The sequence below is a fragment of the Somniosus microcephalus genome, chromosome 7 (genome assembly GCF_052327205.1).
Source record: "Somniosus microcephalus isolate GS21.2 chromosome 7, FLI_Smic_1.0, whole genome shotgun sequence".
NCBI lineage: Eukaryota > Metazoa > Chordata > Chondrichthyes > Squaliformes > Somniosidae > Somniosus > Somniosus microcephalus.
In genome coordinates this window covers 266594045-266612412 of record NC_140993.1, presented here as the reverse complement: position 1 = coordinate 266612412, position 18368 = coordinate 266594045, and the positions used below count along the sequence as shown (strand labels likewise).

At 48.7% G+C, this 18368-nt stretch overlaps 1 protein-coding gene across 1 annotated transcript in view; it reads right to left on the bottom strand.

Moving 5' to 3' along the window:
- pkhd1l1.1 (PKHD1 like 1, tandem duplicate 1) overlaps positions 1 to 18368 on the bottom strand; it is a 248397-nt gene that overhangs the window by 174549 nt on the left and 55480 nt on the right. Inside the window, exons 24-30 of the mRNA XM_085993995.1 lie at positions 15893 to 16065; positions 12495 to 12642; positions 10992 to 11146; positions 10234 to 10356; positions 8891 to 8996; positions 7688 to 7807; positions 6566 to 6730 (exon numbers count right to left, since the gene is read on the bottom strand). Of these exons, the coding sequence (XP_085850121.1) occupies positions 6566 to 6730; positions 7688 to 7807; positions 8891 to 8996; positions 10234 to 10356; positions 10992 to 11146; positions 12495 to 12642; positions 15893 to 16065 (990 nt within the window). The remainder of the gene's footprint in view (positions 1 to 6565; positions 6731 to 7687; positions 7808 to 8890; positions 8997 to 10233; positions 10357 to 10991; positions 11147 to 12494; positions 12643 to 15892; positions 16066 to 18368) is intronic.

Below are 18368 nucleotides of genomic sequence, written 5' to 3'. Positions count from 1 at the left end.
TCCCAGGGAGAGAGCTCGCCGTTTCAGCGATCAGGCTGTACAAAAGACTGGTATTTGGAGACCATATAGTAGATGGGAATCATATATGTATAAATTCAAATGTAGGCATTGACCAACTAATCTTACCCATAATTCCCTGTGGGTATGGCAATGTTAAAGACTGTTCGAGTGTAGCCGCAAGGACAGTTAAAAGCAGTTTTGACTAAGCTCTGATAACAAACAGCCACAGACTGTGAGTGAAGGTCAAATTGTTAAATAACATATTATAATGCTAAGTAGGAATTAGAGTTCGCTTAACAAAACTAATTGCAAAGATATTTAAAAGATAATTAGCATAAGGACATAAAATGAGAGTTAAGGTATGCATCTGGTAGATTGAAGTGAGATAGTCTGGACACCGTCAAGACTAGTGAAACAGCGCTGACATGGGCTGGGCCCTTGGTATAGAAAGAACATGAGAAATAAGAGCAGGAGTCGGCCATAGGGCCCCTCGAGCCTGCTCCGCCATTCAATAAGATCATGGCTGATCATCGACCTCAACTCCACTTTCTCGCCCGATCCCCATATCCCGTGATTCCCCTAGAGTCCAAAAATCTATCGATCTCAGCCTTGAATATACTCAAAGACTGAGCATCCACAGCCCTCTGGGGCAGAGAATTCCAAAGATTCGTAGCCCTCAGTGAAGAAATTCCTCCTCATCTCAGTCTTAAATGGCCGACCCCTTATCCTGAGACTGTGCCCCCTAGTTCTAGACACTCCAGCCAGGGGAAACAACCTCTCAGCATCTACCCTGTCAATCTCCCTCAGAATCTTGTATGTTTCAATGAGATCACCTCTCATTCTTCTAAACCCCAGAGAGTATCGGCCCATTCTACACAATCTCTCATCATAGGACAGCCCTCTCATCCCAGGAATCAATCTAGTGAACCTTCGTTGCACCGCCTCCAAGGCAAGTATATCCTTCCTTAGATAAGGAGACCAGAACTGTGCACAGTACTCCAGGTGTGGTCTCACCAAGGCCCTGTACAATTGTAGCAAGACTTCCTTACTCTTATACTCCAACCCCCTCACAATAAAGGCCAACATGCCATTTGCCTTCCTTATTGCTTGCTGTACCTGCATGCTAACTCTCTGTGTTTCTTGCACGAGGACACCCAAATCTCTCTGAACACCAACATTTTAAAGTTTCTCACCATTTAAAAAATATTCTGTTTTTCTATTCTTCCTACAAAGTGAATAACCTCACATTTCCCTACGTTATACTCCATCTGCCACCTTACTGACCACTCACTCAGTCTCTCTATATCCCTTTGCAGACTCTGTGTTCTCCTCGCAGCTTACTGTCCCACCTAGCTTTGTATCATCAGCAAACTTGGATACATTACACTCGGTCCCTTCATCTAGGTCATTAATATAGATTGTAAATAGCTGAGGCCCCAACACTGATCCTTGTGGCACCCCACTAGTTACAGCCTGCCAACCTGAAAAAGATCCGTTTATCCCTACTCTCTGTTTTCTGTCCGTTAACCAATCCTCTATCATTGCTACTATATTACCCCCAATCCCATGAGCCCTAATCTTGTGTAATAACCTTTTATGTGGCACCTTATCCAATGCCTTTTGGAAATCCAAATATACAATCCAAAGGCCTTGTACTGCTTGAAGCTAGAAATAAGAGCGATAAGGTGAATTCCAATAAGGTGAAGAACGTATAAACAACATAACAATGAAACAGGGTAGAGTTGTTGGAAAATTACTGAGCCGGGAGGAGTCAGGATGCTACCCTTAGTCTGAGTGACAATGGTATTTTGACTATTAGAACCAATTAAAAGAGGTAATTTTGTTAAAGACCATATATGGACACTGGCCAAACGAACTTTTGATAAGAAAAGGGCTAAAACCGCGATACTTAAAGTAAATTCACACAGACCTACTGCAAGAACAAAGGAACAGACTGAAGACGACGTCACCTGTGTCCGAGAGGTTCCAGAGAGCAAGGGCTGCGAGCTACTCGTTAAACTATCGCCTGTTGTTAAGTATATTACGCTGTAAGCTTACTAAATCTTGATCTATTGTTCAAACATACTGGTTGCTGCCTATTGGTGTCTTGTCCAAGAACTCTGAGAGATCATTGAGATCTTACAAGGCATAGGAGGCATTGGTCGCGGCAGTCGAAAGAGGGCAGCGCTGTTCCCGGCCACTGGCTGGAGGCCATTGCCCCATGTCTTCAGCGCAATGTGGAGCGAAGTGGCCCAGGATGTCTTGGCCAGCAGTGTGGTCCTCAGGACCCTCACACAGTGCCTTAAAAAATTTAACGACCTCACTCGGGTGGTCAGGGTGAGTAAATGTTTCAACAGCTCCTACATACCAGCATCTGAACCTCAGTCTGTACACACTGCACAAACCATCACACCCCCACCACTCACCCACCAAGCATCTCCACCTACTCAAACTCACATCCACATCTCACGCCTTGCCTACAATCACAGCTATTCAACTATGGCAGGCACATCTCCCAAACACACAGCTGTGCACTCACTCACTGTCTGCATTCTTTGCCCCTTTCCTGCCCCCCTGCCCTCACCTTAACGCGAGTCTCGTGCCTTTATGCTTTCAGGTAATCAGCAACCAGCTGACCAGCCTGTCCCTGAGCCTCCCAGTGAGAGTGAGGCGGGAGAAGAAGAGGAGGAAGAAAGCACTGCGTCACTGCATGTCTCTCCCGCAGGCACCACCTCAGATACTGGCACTACGCGATCTTTAGAGGCAGGTTTAGTAGAGGGGTCGGCACTGAGCGATTCACCAGGAACGAACGGGCTGCAGCAAGGCCAGGGGGAAAGGATAGCTCGGGAGCCAGCTCCCCGGAGGGTGAGTTCGCCCGCGAGTTCTGCTGCACAGGACTCAGATGAGGACCTCGATGGGGAGGCGTTCACAAGAAGGGTGATGGCCATGCACTCCGAGCTGATAGGTGCAATGGCAAGGGTGCCCGAGAGACTGTCGGAAATGGTAAGGAGCATGGAGGAGTCCGCCTCCAACATTGCACAAGCTCTGCGCACACCATGGAGCCCCTCATTTCCACTCTGCAGAGGATGGTGGACTCCCAGAGAGAGCGTGCAGACCCAGACCTCATGCCTTGTGTCATGGACGATGTCACAGCAGTCATTGCAGCACAGGCGGAAGCCACGCAATGTCTTAGTGCTGTAATGCAGTCAATGGTTGATGCCATTGAGTCTCAGACTGCTCTGATGCAGTCTCAGCTGGATGCTATGCAAGCTCTGACTGCTGCCATCGTCACTGGGTCCACCACAGTCCGCCAGGTATCTCACGGTGTCATAGTAGGCCAGCAATCTGTGCTCCAACAGATTGGTAGGGATACTGAGGTGCTGCCCCGGGGGAGTGGCAGTGTGTCAGTCGAGCAGGAACCTGCTGTCCTCTCTCAGGATGACAGCATTCCTGTTCCCACCACTGCCACTCCGCTATTGCCCTTGTCGCTGCTTGTCATCCAGCCAGGCCAGACTGCTGCCGCCCAGGCTGAGGTGGTGCAGTGTACGGCCGGGCATTCCAGGCCCAGAGCTGGTCGAGGGCGTCCTGCAAGGCCATCTGAAGTCTCTGGCACCGACACTCAGCAGCCTTCCACCAGCCCTGCTGCAGCCACTGGGCACAGACTACGTAGGAGCAGTAGTTTAGGAAAAGGGATTGTAAAGAGAGGAAGTAAGGGTTTTCACAAGGGTGATTAGTTAATATTGTTGCTGTATATATGTGTTGACTGAATGTTGATAAATTTATTCATGGAATTTTGCAGAAGTTGTGCTGTCTCTCATTTCAGCTTTGCGCTGTGATGTGGCATGCGAAATGGATGGAATGATGGGGATGTGGTGAGCATGTGGGGTCGAATTTATTGGAACCGCAGTCTGATGAGGCGGTCACGGACCGCACTTTCAGAAGGCCGATTGAGTGGCTGCCTCCTCCCTCGCTGCTGTTCCTCCACCTCCTCCTCTCCCTCTTCCTCCACCTGAGGTGGTGCGGCTATGCCTGGTGGCAATGGCTGGGCCCTCATGATGGCCAAGTTGTGCAGCATGCAGCAGACCACAACGACGAAAAGGGACACCCGCTCAGCCGAGTACTGGAGGGCTCCTCCCGAGCGGTCAAGGCAGCGGAACCGTTGCTTGAGCACCCTGATGGTCTGCTCGATGATGTTCCTGGTGGCGGCATGGCTCTCATTATATGAGTGCTGGGCAGGAGTGTTGGGGTTGCGGAGGGGAGGTGGATTGCCCTTGTCTCTGACCAGCCAGCCGCGAGCTTGATGTGGTATAAAATTTACGGCCAAAAGACATAAAGCTAAATGGGGTATAATTTCCAATCAGTGAAACTCATGTACAAGCAAAGGGACGTTAGGAACAGGAGGAGGCCATTCAGCTCCACGAGCCTCTTCCACCATTCAATTAGATCAGGGCTGATCTGTACCTCAACTCCATTTACCAGGCTTTGCTCCTTACCCCTCGATACCCTGACCCAGCAAAAATCCATCCAGCTCAGCCTTGAAAGGTCCAATTGACCTCAGCATCCACAGACTTTTTGAGGGGAGCGAGTTCCAGATTTCCACTACCCTTTGTGTGAAGCAGAGTTTCCTGAATTCACTCCTGACCTGACTGGCTCTAATTTTAAGATTAGGCCTCCAATTGCGCCCCAACATTCACAGCCTTTTTGGGGGAGTGACACTCTTGCTCAGTGCGCTATATTTTATGCACCTGTTCACCCATTTCAAATTACTGGGCTGATGCCTGTGCAAAAATAACACACAGAGGAACACAGTGCGAGCATGTTGAGCCTCCTACACTACAACAGTGACTGGACTCCAAAAGTACTTCATTGGTTGTAAAGCGCTTCGGGACTTCCCGAAGACGTGAAAGGTGCTACAAAAATGCAAGTCTGTCTTTCTTTTCTTCATGATTGGAACATTTCCCCCCCACCCCCCATCCCATTACTTTGGGCGTATAGACACCAAGGAGTAGATTACCACTTTCGGCAGTGGCTGTAAACGGACGGTAGAGGATCAGCCGCTCGTTATACAACTTGGGAAATCCGGTAGCCCGTCTAACGGGTGGGCCAATCCGCTACCGCCAGTTCATAGCCACTGCCGCTGGTGAAAGCATAACCCCCTCAAAGATGTATTCGCTGACAGGTTTAGTGCGAGGGCGAAGTGGTTTCACTCCGATACTAAACCTGCGTGCTGTAATCTGGCTGGGAATGCTCAAACTGACTCCAAAAGCACAGCGAGAGTGGGATTCCTTCCTCCATTCCAGTCTGGCTTCAGGTAGAACCCTGACTCAGGATTACACAGGATATACGGCACAGAAACAGGCCATTCGGCCCAACCAGTCCATGCTGGCGTTTATGCTTCACTTGAGCCTCCTCCCGTCTTTCCTCATCTAAATTTACCCAAGAAAGGATATACTCGCCATAGAGGGAGTGCAGCGAAGGTTCACCAGACTGATTCCTGGGATGGCAGGACTGTCGTACGAGGAGAGATTGGGTCGACTAGGCCTGTATTCACTAGAGTTTAGAAGAATGAGAGGGGATCTTGTGGAAATGTATAAAATTCTGACAGGGCTAGACAGACTGGATGCAGGGAGGATGTTTCCCCTGGCTTGGGGGGTCTAGAATGAGGGGTCACAGTCTCAGGATACGGAGTAGGACATTTAGGACTGAGATGAGGAGAAATGTCTTCACTCAGAGGGTGGTGAACCTGTGGAATTCTCTACCACAGAAGGCTGTGGAGGCCAAGTCACTGAATATATTTAAGAAGGAGATAGATAGATTTCTAGACACAAAAGGCATCAAGGGGTATGGAGAGAGAGCGAGAATATGGTACCTGTATTGAGATAGAGGATCAGCCATGATCATATTGAATGGCGGAGCAGGCTCGAAGGGCCGAATGGCCGACTCCTGCTCCTATTTTTCTATGTAAATCTATCAGCATAGGTGGGCAGAAAATCAGATGAAATAACATTAACTGATCGAGACCTGTTCTGAATGATAAATGATCAGTGAAGTGTTTCCTGTAGAAGATTTAATGCAAGAATAACCAATTGATCAACCCTTAATATGGGGCAGTAGTTTCATGCAAGCTTTAGCTCAGTCTTGGCACGATTACCCAGCACTGTTTTGTACCCGCTGCAATGATTCACAGTCGCTTTCGATGCCTTGAGCTTTGAGCAATATTTGTGGCCGTCATCAGTTCAAAATTCTATAGGCCATAATTTCAATGGGATGAAAATCAAAAGCTTTTTTTGTTCCAAAAGATTATACTTGATTAAAGAGTGCCAGCGGCTCCTTGATTAAATTCAGTGAGACTGTGAGCGGAGACAGCTGTTTCTGTCCGAAAGAAACAGAGCACTTAAACTGACATGAATGCAAAAGCTTATCGCTTTTTGGCTGATGGCAGCGACTGCCCATTTTAAATGTGGATGTTTTAAGTTGGGGGGGTGGGGGGTGCTGTAATTGAAAGAGGACACATTAATGTTTTAACGTGATTTAAGCGCCCACTCATTTATCCTCCAATCACTACCTTCAGTACTGCCCATGGAAGGAGATATGCTTGTAACCTCCAGCTGATATGTGAAAGTGAATGTCTGGTTGCCAGAGTGCTTTGCAAGGCCGAGCTCAGCGATATAGACAGTGAGAGGAGATGATGTAGTACTGGCATTCCCAATCATACAGGTCATTTCGGTATCTGAAGACAAAATAACAAAGAATGCAGATTATTAAAACCAACCAGCAATAGAAAAGGGGACACATTTCCTTTAATATAACCCTCCAAAGACTTGTATATGCCTGATGAGATATATATCTATCTCTGTAACCTTCTCCAGCCCTACAACCCTCCGAGATCTCTGCGTTCTTCCAATTCTAGCCTCTTGTGCACCCCTGATTTCCATCACTGCACCATTGGTGGCTGTGCCTCCAGCTGTGTAGGCCCTAAGCTCTGGAATTCCCTCCCTAAACCTCTCCGCCTCTCTAACTCTCTCTCCTCCTTTAAGACACTCTTTAGAACCTATCTCTTTGATCAAGCCCTGTCCTAATATCTCCCTGTGTCGCTCGGTGCTACATTTTATCTGCCAACACTCCACTGTCTCTGAATTGTCAGACTGTTTGTCCGACATCCAGTACTGGATGAGCAGAAATTTCCTCCAACTAAATATTGGGAAGACCGAAGCTTTTGGGCGGAATTTTCTCCAGGAAGGCTGGGTTGGGGGCAGGGGCCTCTGAGACAGGTGGGAAACCCAGGAGGCCAGGTTACCCGCAGGTCCTGCTGACTTTAACGGCAGGGCCTGATTTGAATCTGAGGCCTTGGATTCCCGCCCGCAGCCAGCCAGATTGAGAGGCCGGCTGTCTGCGGGCGGGTAGGTCTGCATTCGCGGAGAGGGATGGAGGGTGCGGTCCGGGGGAGGGGCATTTACCTCGACATTTGGTCACTTTACTTGAGTTCGTACTGCTCCAATGATGCCCAGGGCAAGGGAGAGGAAGTCCTGCACAGGTATTCGCACTCTCAAACGAAAGACCCCACAAGCACTTCCATCAATTGTACATGCAGTAACGGTGGTCCCCGTGATAAGTACGCACTCTTTCTCCCTCCCACTGACGCTATTCAGTACTGGCTCTTCTTCACTTGCTTCAAACATATGCTCACCGGTTAATCCTGTGATTGGACACCTGGCACCTCCGACCGAAACCCAGGTGGTGTCAGTCCTCGAGCTTTTGGCAAACATGGAGCCCGATATGGTCAGGACCGTCCCACTGGCACTGGAACCTGGAAGAGTAAAGGACTGTTTGTTCTCAGTGGGTGATCAAGGGGCTAGACTCTGCCGCCCGCGCGGACTTTGGGGGGGAGGGGGATGGCCGGTGGTGTGAGTCAGCGGGCCACCTGATGGGGAGGCCCAGTCCTATTTGAGGGCTGGGCCCCATTAGCATTCAGACAGCAGGTGGAAAACAAGCCCCCAACGCCCCCCCCCCCCCCACCCCTACCCAGGTAGCCAGTCCGCCTCCGGACCAGAAGAAGGTAGGTGTGTGTGTGTTTGTGTGGGGGGGGGGCCATCTCAGGATGGAGGGGTGGAGGGGGAGGGGGAGCGGAGAGTGTGGGGGGGGGTGGAACCAGGAGTGCCCGTGGCCCAGGCTTGTTCTGTGGAGCCCGAGGGAGCACTCGCGCTCCGTCTTGTTCAGTCCTAAAGTGTCAATAAGATTCCTCTCATTTGTTTTAAGACTGCATTTTGTTTTAAAAAGAACTGAAATTAAAATTTACAATGTACCCTGTACCTGTTTCAGTTGTAAAACGTGCATGAAAATGTTATTTTAATCAATTTTCTTCTTTCTTGCTCACCACATATGTTTATGCCTACCAAAGCTTCTTGCTTGCTTTCAGACTGTTAATTGGTTCTTCATAAACCGTGTCTCTTTTGGGAATGGGGCTCCACATACATCGTTGGATCCAGATTTCCGGCCCACACCTTCAGAGGTTCATAGGATTTAAACGGATAACATGGCTTGTAGGCCCGTCTGGATTTCCAGTACAGGAAACTCTCTTTTAACCGGAAATCTCTGTTAACCGGCAAAATTCAGGAGTAGGTTCAGGTAAGTTTTACTTCATATTAGTGGCCGTTCCTGGATCTGTGGCTGTGTAACTGGGGGTCTGCACTTGTTGCTAAGCAACAGGGATGCTTGGTCTGTGGCCGGAGTTCCTGCAGCTGTTGCTAAGCAACAGGGAAGCCTGGATTTGTTGCTGTGTACGGCGCTCTCATACCTTTTAACTATACCCCTCTGTAATCCGGGCTTTTTGATAAACCGGCACCACGCCGGCCCCGTCGGTGCCGGATAATAAAGAGTTTCCTGTACTTACCTGTTGTTGGGCTGATGCCTGAAATGACTGGGGTTTTTTCAGAATTCCACTTATATCCACAATTACCGGAACAGCTACTGAGGATACCATTGATGAAAACCTCCACCTGGTGGGGAAGAAAAGGGCTCACGTTGCTGCAGAATGGCTTGGCTCGTATGGAACCCGTTCATGGCAGATCTGTTTTTTTTACATTCATTGCTGGTGTGAAGCTCTACATGCACTGACATTTATGGAGCTACTACAATAATACATCGTAGGGTTGATGCTGAAGTTGGAAGGGTCAAAGTGGAAGCTGATCTCGTCCTGGCTGAGGTAAAGGGACCTCGAAACAGATCGGGCAGCTGGAACTCCCGGGGGGGGGGGGGGTTCAAAGAATCCGCCGCTGCTCCCCCCGCTCAGGCAAAAATCATCGGCAGGCCCAATGACATCATTGGAACCCGATCTGCATATTTAAAGAGGACACCCCGCTGGCTTGGGACGAGGGACCTAGTCGCCTGCAAGTTAAAATCGCAGTCGGCCAGACTGAGGCGGGAACAGATTGGGTAAATCTAAAATTAGGAGCTAGGCCGTTTAGAGGTGATGCCTTCACACAACGGGAAGTGGAAATCTGGAACTCTCTCCCCCCGGTGCTGGGGGTTAATTGGAGCATCCAAGACTGAGAGCGCTAGATTTTTATTGGGTAAGGGTATTAACATAGAAGATAGGAGCAGGAGTAGGCCATTCGGCCCCTCGAGCCTGCTCCGCCATTTAATGAGATCATGGCTGATCATCCAAATTCAGCACCCTGTCCCTGCTTTCTCCCCATACCCCTTGATCCCTTTAGCCTTAAGAAATATATCTAACCCCTTCTTGAATATATTTAATGAATTGGCCTCAACTGCCTTCTGTGGTAGAGAATGCCACAGGTTCACCACTCTCTGGGTGAAGAAATTCCTCCTCATCTCTGTCCTAAATGGCTTACCCCTTATCCTTAGACTGTGACCCCTGGTTCTGGACTCCCCCGCCATCGGGAACATCCTTCCTGCATCTAATCTGTCCAGTCCTGTTAGAATTTTATAAGTTTCAATGAGATCCTCTCTTATTCTTCTAAACTCTAGCGAATATAAGCCTAATCGACCCAATCTCTCCTCATACGTTATTCCTGCCATCCCAGGTATCAGTCTGGTGAATCTTATTGTGAGATATGGAGCAAAGGTGGGTAAATGGAGTTGGGGTACAGATCAGCCATGATCTGACTGAACGGCGGAGCAGGCTCAAGGGGCTGAATGGCCAACTCCTGTTCCTCTGTGTGCAAGTATGTGCGAGTTGCTGACAGGATCAAGACGGAGCGTGTATGTACGTACCTGGGGCTGTGCGTGTGGTGTACGGAACAGATCTCCAGTCAGATGTTGACTAAATAGCCCGCCATGCCTCTGGTTGTAAACAATTATCCTCGCATTGACTCCACTGACATTCGAATCATTAATCTGCTCAACACAGAATCAACATACATTTTAACACTTAACATTTTTCAATTCCACAGTCATATTGCCGTGTACTTAATTTCATTCCCTATGTCTCACAAGCAATTACTAGTTGCTGCTACTCTTTTTTAAAATTCATTCCCGGGATGTGGGCAACGCTGGCAAGGCCAGCATTTATTGCCCATCCCTAGTTGCCCCTTGAGAAGGTGGTGGTGAGCCGCCTCCTTGAACCGCTGCAGCCCGTGTGGTGAAGGTGCTTCCACGGTGCTGTTAGGGAGGGAGTTCCAGGATTTTGACCCAGCGACGATGAAGGAACGGCCGATATATTTCCAAGTCAGGATGGTGTGTGACTTGGAGGGGAACTTGGAGGTGGTGGTGTTCCCATGCGCCTGCTGCCATCGTCCATCCAGGTGCAGCCGAAGCAACTCATTTAAACGACTAAGAAATATGGGGTTCAAGAGAGACAGAATTAAATCTCGGCTGTTGAAGAACAACCAGCAAAACACCCTATTCCAACTTGTGCTCCTTCTGTCACTTCCAATGCATCTGCTCAGGCCAACAAGCTCAACAGCGAGGCTGGACGGTGTTGGGATTTTCATCAAGGCGGTTGTTTTATTTCACCAGAGTCTGCGTCTCACCTGTAAGGTGGGCTGGTTGCCGGCCTTGCTCAACCATTGCACTCTCCAACGGTGGCCGGAACAGCTGCCTGATCTCGTCACGGAAACCGTCCCAATCTCAGGAATGGTTTGTAAGGCGTATTGCATTTCTGAGGCCGTAGAATCAACTGGCAAATCTTCAAAAATAAAAATAAAAAATCACAGAGAACATCAAAATGGGGATGATAGAATCCTAGAATCTTGCAGCACAGAAGGAGGCCATTTGGCCCATCGTGCCTGTGCCAGCTCTTTGAAAGAGCGATCCAAATAGTCCCACTCCCCCGCTCACTTCCCCTTAGCCCAGCAAATTTTTCCTTTATTCGTATTTATCCAATTCTCTTTTGAAAATTACCATTGAATCTGCTTCCACCGCCCTTTCAGGCAGTACATTCCAGATCATCATAACTCGCTGGGTAAAAAGATTTCCTCGTCTTCCCTCGGGCTCTTTTGCCAATCACCTTTAATCTCTGTCCTCTGGTTACTGACCCTCCTGCCAGTGGAAACTGTGTCTCCTTACTTACTCAATCAAAACCCCTCATAATTTTGAACGAGTCTATTAAATCTCTTCTTGACCTTCTCTGCTCTAAGGAGAACAATCCCATGATGAAATAATATGCAGCGTCTTAAATTTTTGCTCTTGATGGAGCACTTTTCCATTTAAGGATTCTAGAGACTGAATTCTCTCTCGGGATTCCACCAGACTAGTGCTGTAACTCTGGGGGGGCGGGGGGGTGGGGGGTGGCCGTTGGAGCGGGTGGGTGGGTGGCTGGGTGGCGGAAGTCTGGGAACAGTGGGGAATGTGGCTGCCAATGATTCCCCCTTGTGTGGGGTTGGGGGAGGGTTGGTGCGGCTCCCTTGCTGGTCCCCATTGAAGGTAGGTGGTATCGGGGTCGCTCCGGGTTGTGGGGGGGGGGGGGGAGGGTTGTGCCAGGGGCTCGCTATACTGGGTGTTCCCATTTCCTGGATCATGTGCTCAAGTCTCTGGAGCGGGACTTGAACCCACGACCTTCTGTCAGGCGAGACTGTTTCCCCCTGAGACACAGGTATGTGGAAGACGAGTCGGTGAGAAGGAGACACAGACGTGAAGTTACAATGAAGTGAGCTGTCGGAGGCTAACTGATGTGTTTTTGTCCTGTTAACTGCTATGAAATCAAGATTATGGTCAAAGTTATCTGGCTTTGTTGGCACTTTAATAAACTGAAATTTGACATTGTGCACAGCCCCAGAACACAAATACAGTAGGCTACATATTACAGGACACATCCCCCACTGTGGATCAGAGAATCTGGTACGTAGGCCAATGTACCCGATTTTCCAGAGATTAATCGTTACGGCTGGAAAAATCTAGAACATTCCTGTCGAGTGAGACTCTGCACAAAGCAGAACCTCCCGAGATTTACCTTGGTCTGAAGAGGGTTTTCTGAAGACAAACAGATTGAGAGAAGGTTTCCAAAAAAAGACACAGTTTCAGCATTCACTGCTTACCTTTCAAAGATCTCCCAAAGACCTCAATATCCAGGGTGCCAGTGACTGGAGGAGATGCTGCTTCCGTTCTCCGGACTCTTAAAACGGACCCTTCGGGCCATGTGCTTCCCCTGTGAGCCAGCTCATCCTTTGTACCATTGGACACAGCCTGGACAAACATTCATCGCAAGCGTTACACTTCCAAGCAGAGACATTTTCCTACCATTTCTGCAGGGGTTTCTCCCAATCTCCCGTTGTAACCTCGACGGGACATTGGCGAGAAAGCCTCAGAGAAACCCGGCTGTTTACACCAGTCCTCTCACTGTTCTGCGGATCCACTGAAGATGTAGTGGGAGATTGGGGGAGCACCATGGGAATTCTAACTCGTAGACTGTCCAAAACATTGGGAACACAGTTAGACCCAACTTACCACCAACTGAAATAACAACAGAAAATGCTGGAAAAACTCAGCAAGTCAGGCAACATCCGTGGAGAGAAATTTGAGTTGACGTTTCGGGTTTGACCCTTCTTCAAAACTGGAGAGAAAAGGAACTAGATCGAAGGCAGGGCTGCGATCGGACAAAAGAATAAAAGAACCAAAAGAAGTAAAAGAGATTAGAAGCTAGACGAGATGGTAATAGGCTGTGATTAGGTGTAAAGTGTACTGGCAGGGCAAAAGATAGCTGCCAGGTGTGAGAGAGAAACAAAAGGAAAGGGGGGGGGGGGGGAAAGGAAAGGAGTGGAAAAATATAAGTGAAAATGAAATAGGGGCCGAGGTTATGATCTGAAATTGTTGAACTCGATATTGAGACCGGAAGGCTGCAGACTGCCCAATCGGAGGATGAGGTGCTGTTCCTCGAGTTTACGTTGAGCTTCCATGGAACAGTACAAGAGGCCAAGGACGGTGAGGTCCGAGTGGGAATGGAGCGGTGAATTGAAATGACAGGCGACCGGAAGCTCGGGGTCACCCTTACGGACTGAACGGAGGTGTTCCGCAAAGCGGTCACCCAATCTGCGTTTGGTCTCCCCAATGTAGAGGAGACTGCCAACTGGACCCTTCCAAACACAAGAGAAGAGCATACACTCAGCCACCAGTCAAGAACCAGACATTTTTATATTGTAATCTTATTCTAAAGCAGCGTTTTAAAATTGATCCCACTTTGCCGAGGTCCCAGTCTAATTCCCAGCGGTCTGCAGCAGAAAATTGCTTCCCAATTGCACAAAAAAAACCCTATCTTCTACAAACAGAAGAGTTTGGTGCTGCCAGGTAGTAAAGGAAGAAAATGAAAAGATGGATGTACAGCTCGGGGTGATTTATGCGGTGGTGTTGGTTGCATTTGGCCCTGCTGGAATACTGTGCTCAGTGTTTGTCTCCATATTACGGGAAGGATGTAGAATGATCAGAGAGAGTTCCGAGGAGCCCCCCACCCCAGGAAGATTCCTGAACTTAAGAGGGCTGGTTTATGGGGAAAGGTTGTTCACTCTGGGACATTACTCTCTGGAGAAGGGAGAGGAGGAGTGTGGGGGTTGTGGGGTGGGGGGAGAAATCTTGATCGAGGGATTTAAAGATTTAATGAATGGGGAATTTGGATCCAAGAAAACTCTTCTGTCGGACTGTGGATTGGAGGACCAGGAGTTCAAAGTTAAGGGTGTCATAGAAAATAGGAAATGTAACAACTATTTTTAGTAAGAAGGGGATAGAATCATGGAGCAGATTACCAGCATGGGTTGGGGAACAGAAATCCATGGTAGGGTTTAAAAAATAAAAAATAAAGACATGCATTTATATAGCGCCTTTCACGACCACTGGACGTCCCAAAGTGCTTTACAGCCAATGAATTACTTTTGGAAATGTAGTCACTGTTGTAATGTAGGGAAGGTGCCAGCCAATTTACACACAGCAAGCTCCCACAAACAGCAATGTGATAATGACCAGATAATCTGTTTTAGTGATGTTGATTGAGGGATAAATATTGTCCAGGACACCGGGGAGAACTCCCCTGCTCTTCTTCGAAATAGTGCCGTGGGATCTTTTACATCCCTTCTGACTCAGAGGCGAGGGTGCTACAAAAAGGATGGGATAGATTTGGGTTAGGAAACAGGAGACGGGGTATTAGTTCCAGAAACGTAGGTGGGAGGGACTGTAAGTAGTCCAGATGTGAGCAGGAAGGTGCAAAGGGACAAAAACAGATTAAGTGAGTGGGCAAAACTATGACAAGTGGAGCTTAATGTGGGCCTATAGCTCCTTCCTGAGAGGCGGTGCCTGGGACTGAGTGCAGTACTCCAGATAGGGCCTGACCAAGGCTTTGTACAACTGAAGCAACACTTCATCCCCTTTGTATTCCAGCCCCCCTTGAGATAAAGACCAACATCCCATTAGCATTTTTGATTGTTTTTTGTACCTATCTACTGTACCAGCTTTAAATAATTTGTGTACTTGGGACTCCTCTACAGTTCCTAATCTCTCACCATTTAGGCCAACATCCCCAGTATCGAAGCTTTGACCACGCTTGATCAGCTCCGATGGACAGGTCACATCGTCCACATGCCCGATACGAAACTCCCAAAACAAGCGCTCTACTCGGATCTCCGACACGGCTAGAGAGCCCCAGGCGGGCAGAGGAAACGCTTCAAGGACACCCTCAAAGCCTCCTTGAAAAAGTGCAACATCCCCACCGACACCTGGGAATCCCTGGCCCAAGGCCGCACAAACTGGAGGAGAAGCCTCCGAGAAGGCGCCGAATACCTTGAGTCTCTTCGCCGGGAGCAAGCGGAAGCCAAGCGCAAACAGCGGAAGGAGCGCACGTCAACCCAAGCACCCCACCCACCCGCCCCTTCAACCGCCGTCTGCCCCGCCTGTGACAGAGACTGTCGGTCCCGCATTGGACTCATCAGTCACCTGCGAACTCATTTTTAATGTGGAAGCAAGTCATCCTCGGTTCCGAGGGACTGCCCAAGAAGAAGACACTGATTTATCTTTCTTAGGTTCGAACTGGATGACGTCACACTTGCTGGACACCAGAACAATACACTTTGATGGGGGAGAGGGGGGCGTCTCTCTGAGAGTTATGCAGATTCGTGAAATAGTCCCTCAGTCACTAAAAGGTGATCCTTTTTCAGTTTCTACCCAAATATCATGTCATACTTGTAATGATCAATAACATGTCATTCTATAGTGGACACTAGGTGGAGCCGTAGAGCTGTATATAGCTGTATGTATAAGACTACACTACCCAGCTGTATGTATATTAAGACTACATTACCCATAAGGCACTAGGCTACCCACAAGGCAGCAGTCAAGATGGAAGCCTCTACAGATACTGTACCTAGTCCACATGTGCTCAATAAAAGTGTCTAGCAAAAGCTAGCTGTGTTCATAATAAGAATGTCTATTTATTAATGAACATAAGAATACTGACCTGAGCAAAGCCAACCTCTAGCAGTGGAATGTTGTAGCTGCAGTTGAAGGGAATCATGGTGACTTCATACTGATTATACACTGTGGCATTTTCAATTTCTCTCTGGGTAACTATGAACTGCTCGATAATAATTCCTTTGTCAAACAATGGTGGGCGAGCTCGCATTGGTACATCTGCAAATGAAAGATGCCATTCACTGAACGTAAAAGCAAAATATTACAAACAGTTAATAGTACGCAACCTCTAGTAGCTCTCCGAAATATACTTCAAACTCTTTGAGCAAGGCGTTGTCACCTCAGACCACCCTTGTAGGGTAGATAAGGAAGATCTGGACGAGATTGCCCAAGAAGAACCCTGTGCCAGCTCCTCATACTACAGTCTCAGCTCCAGGTACAGATAGAAGCCACATATAAACACAATTCATGCTTCTCCGCGGGGGTGTAAGCATAAGAACAAGAGTAAGTCATTCAGCCCCTCGAGCCTGTTCCGCCATTCTATTAGATCATGGCTGCTCTGTACCTCAACTCCATTTACCCATCTTAGTTCCATATCCCTGAATGACCTTACCTAACAAAACCGTGCCATTTTCCTCATCCTTTACGATGTTCAGATACGGTACGATAGATTTTATGGATTCAGGGTTCCTGCTCTTGGTGCAGAGCTGTACACATCACAAAAGTCAACAGGTCCCCATGGATTTCATAGAATCGTAGAATAGTACAGCACAGAAGGAAGCCATTCAGCCCATCGAGTCTGCGCTGGCCCTTTCAAAGTGCAATCCAGTTAGTCTCACACCCCCGCTCTTCCCCATCGCCATGCATTTTTTTCTCCTTCAAGTATTTATCCAATTCCCTTTTGAAAGTTACTATTAAATTTGCTTCCACCGCCCTCGTTTTTTAAAAATTGTTCATGGGATGTGGGTGTCTTGGCAAGGCCAATGTTTATTGCCCATCCCTAATTGCCCTTGAGAAGGTGGTGGTGAGCCACCTTCTTGAACCGCTGCAGTCCGTGTGATGAAGGTACTCCCACAGTGCTGTTAGGGAGGGAGTTCCAGGATTTTGACACAGTGACGATGAAGGATCGGCGATATACTTCCAAGTCAGGATGGTGTGTGACTTGGAGGGGAACTTGGAGGTGGTGGTCTTCCCCTGCGCCTGCTGCCCTTGTCCTTCTTGGTGGTAGAGGTCGTAGGTTTGGGAGGTGCTGCCGAAGAAGCCTTGGTGAGTTGCTGCAGTGCATCTTGTAGATGGTACACACTGCAACCACGGTGCGCCGGTGGTGGAGGGAGTGAATGTTTAAGGTGGTGGATGGGGTGACAATCAAGCGGGCTGCTTTGTCTTGGATGGTGTCGAGCTTCTTGAGTGTTGTTGGAACTGCACTCATCCAGGCAAGTGGAGAGTATTCCATCACACTCCTGACTTGTGATTTGTAGATGGTGGAAAGGCTTTGGGGAGTCAGGAGGTGAGACACTCACTACAGAATACCGAGTCTCTGACTTGCTCTTGTTGCCACAGGATTTATGTGGCTGGTCGAGTTAAGTTTCTGGTCAATGGTGACCCCCAGGATGTTGATGGTGGGGGATTCGGTGATGGTAATGCCGCTGAATGTCAAGGGGCGGTGGGTAGACTCTCGCTTGTTGGAGATAGTCATTGCCTGGCACTTGTGTGGCGCGAATGTTACCTGCCACTTATCAGCCCAAGCCTGAATGTCGTCCAGGTCTTGTTGCAGGCGGGCATGGACTGCTTCATTATCTGAGGAGTTGTGAATGGCACTGAACACTGTGCAGTCATCAGCGAACATCCCCATTTCTGACCTTATGTTGGAGGGAAGGTCATTGATGAAGCAGCTGAAGATGGTTGGGCCTAGGACACTGCCCTGAGGAACGCCTGCAGCAATGTCCTGGGGCTGTGATGACTGACCTTCAACCACCACAACCATCTTCCTTTGTGCAAGGTATGACTCCAGCCAGTGGAGAGTTTCCCCCACGATTCCCATTGACTTCAGTTTTACTAGGACTCCTTGATGCCACACTCGGTCAAATGCTGCCTTGATGTCAAGGGCAGTCACTCTCACCTCACCTCTGGAATTCAGCTCCTTTGTCCATGTTTGGACCAAGGCTGTAATGAGGTCGGGAGCCGAGTGGTCTTGGCAGAACCCAAACTGGGCATCAGTGAGCAGGTTATTGGTGAGTAAGTGCTGCTTGATAGCACTGTCGATGACACCTTCCATCACTTTGCTGATGATTGAGAGTAAACTGATGGGGCAGTAATTGGCCGGATTGGATTTGTCCTGCTTTTTGTGGACAGGACATACCTGGGCAGTTTTCCACACTGTCGGGCAGATGCCAGTGTTGTAGCTGCACTGGAACAGCTTGGCTCTCAGACAGTGCATTCCAAATCCTAACCACTCGTTGCGTAAAGAAGCTTTTCCTCATGTCGCCTCTGGTACTTTTGCCAATCACCTTAAATCTGAGCCC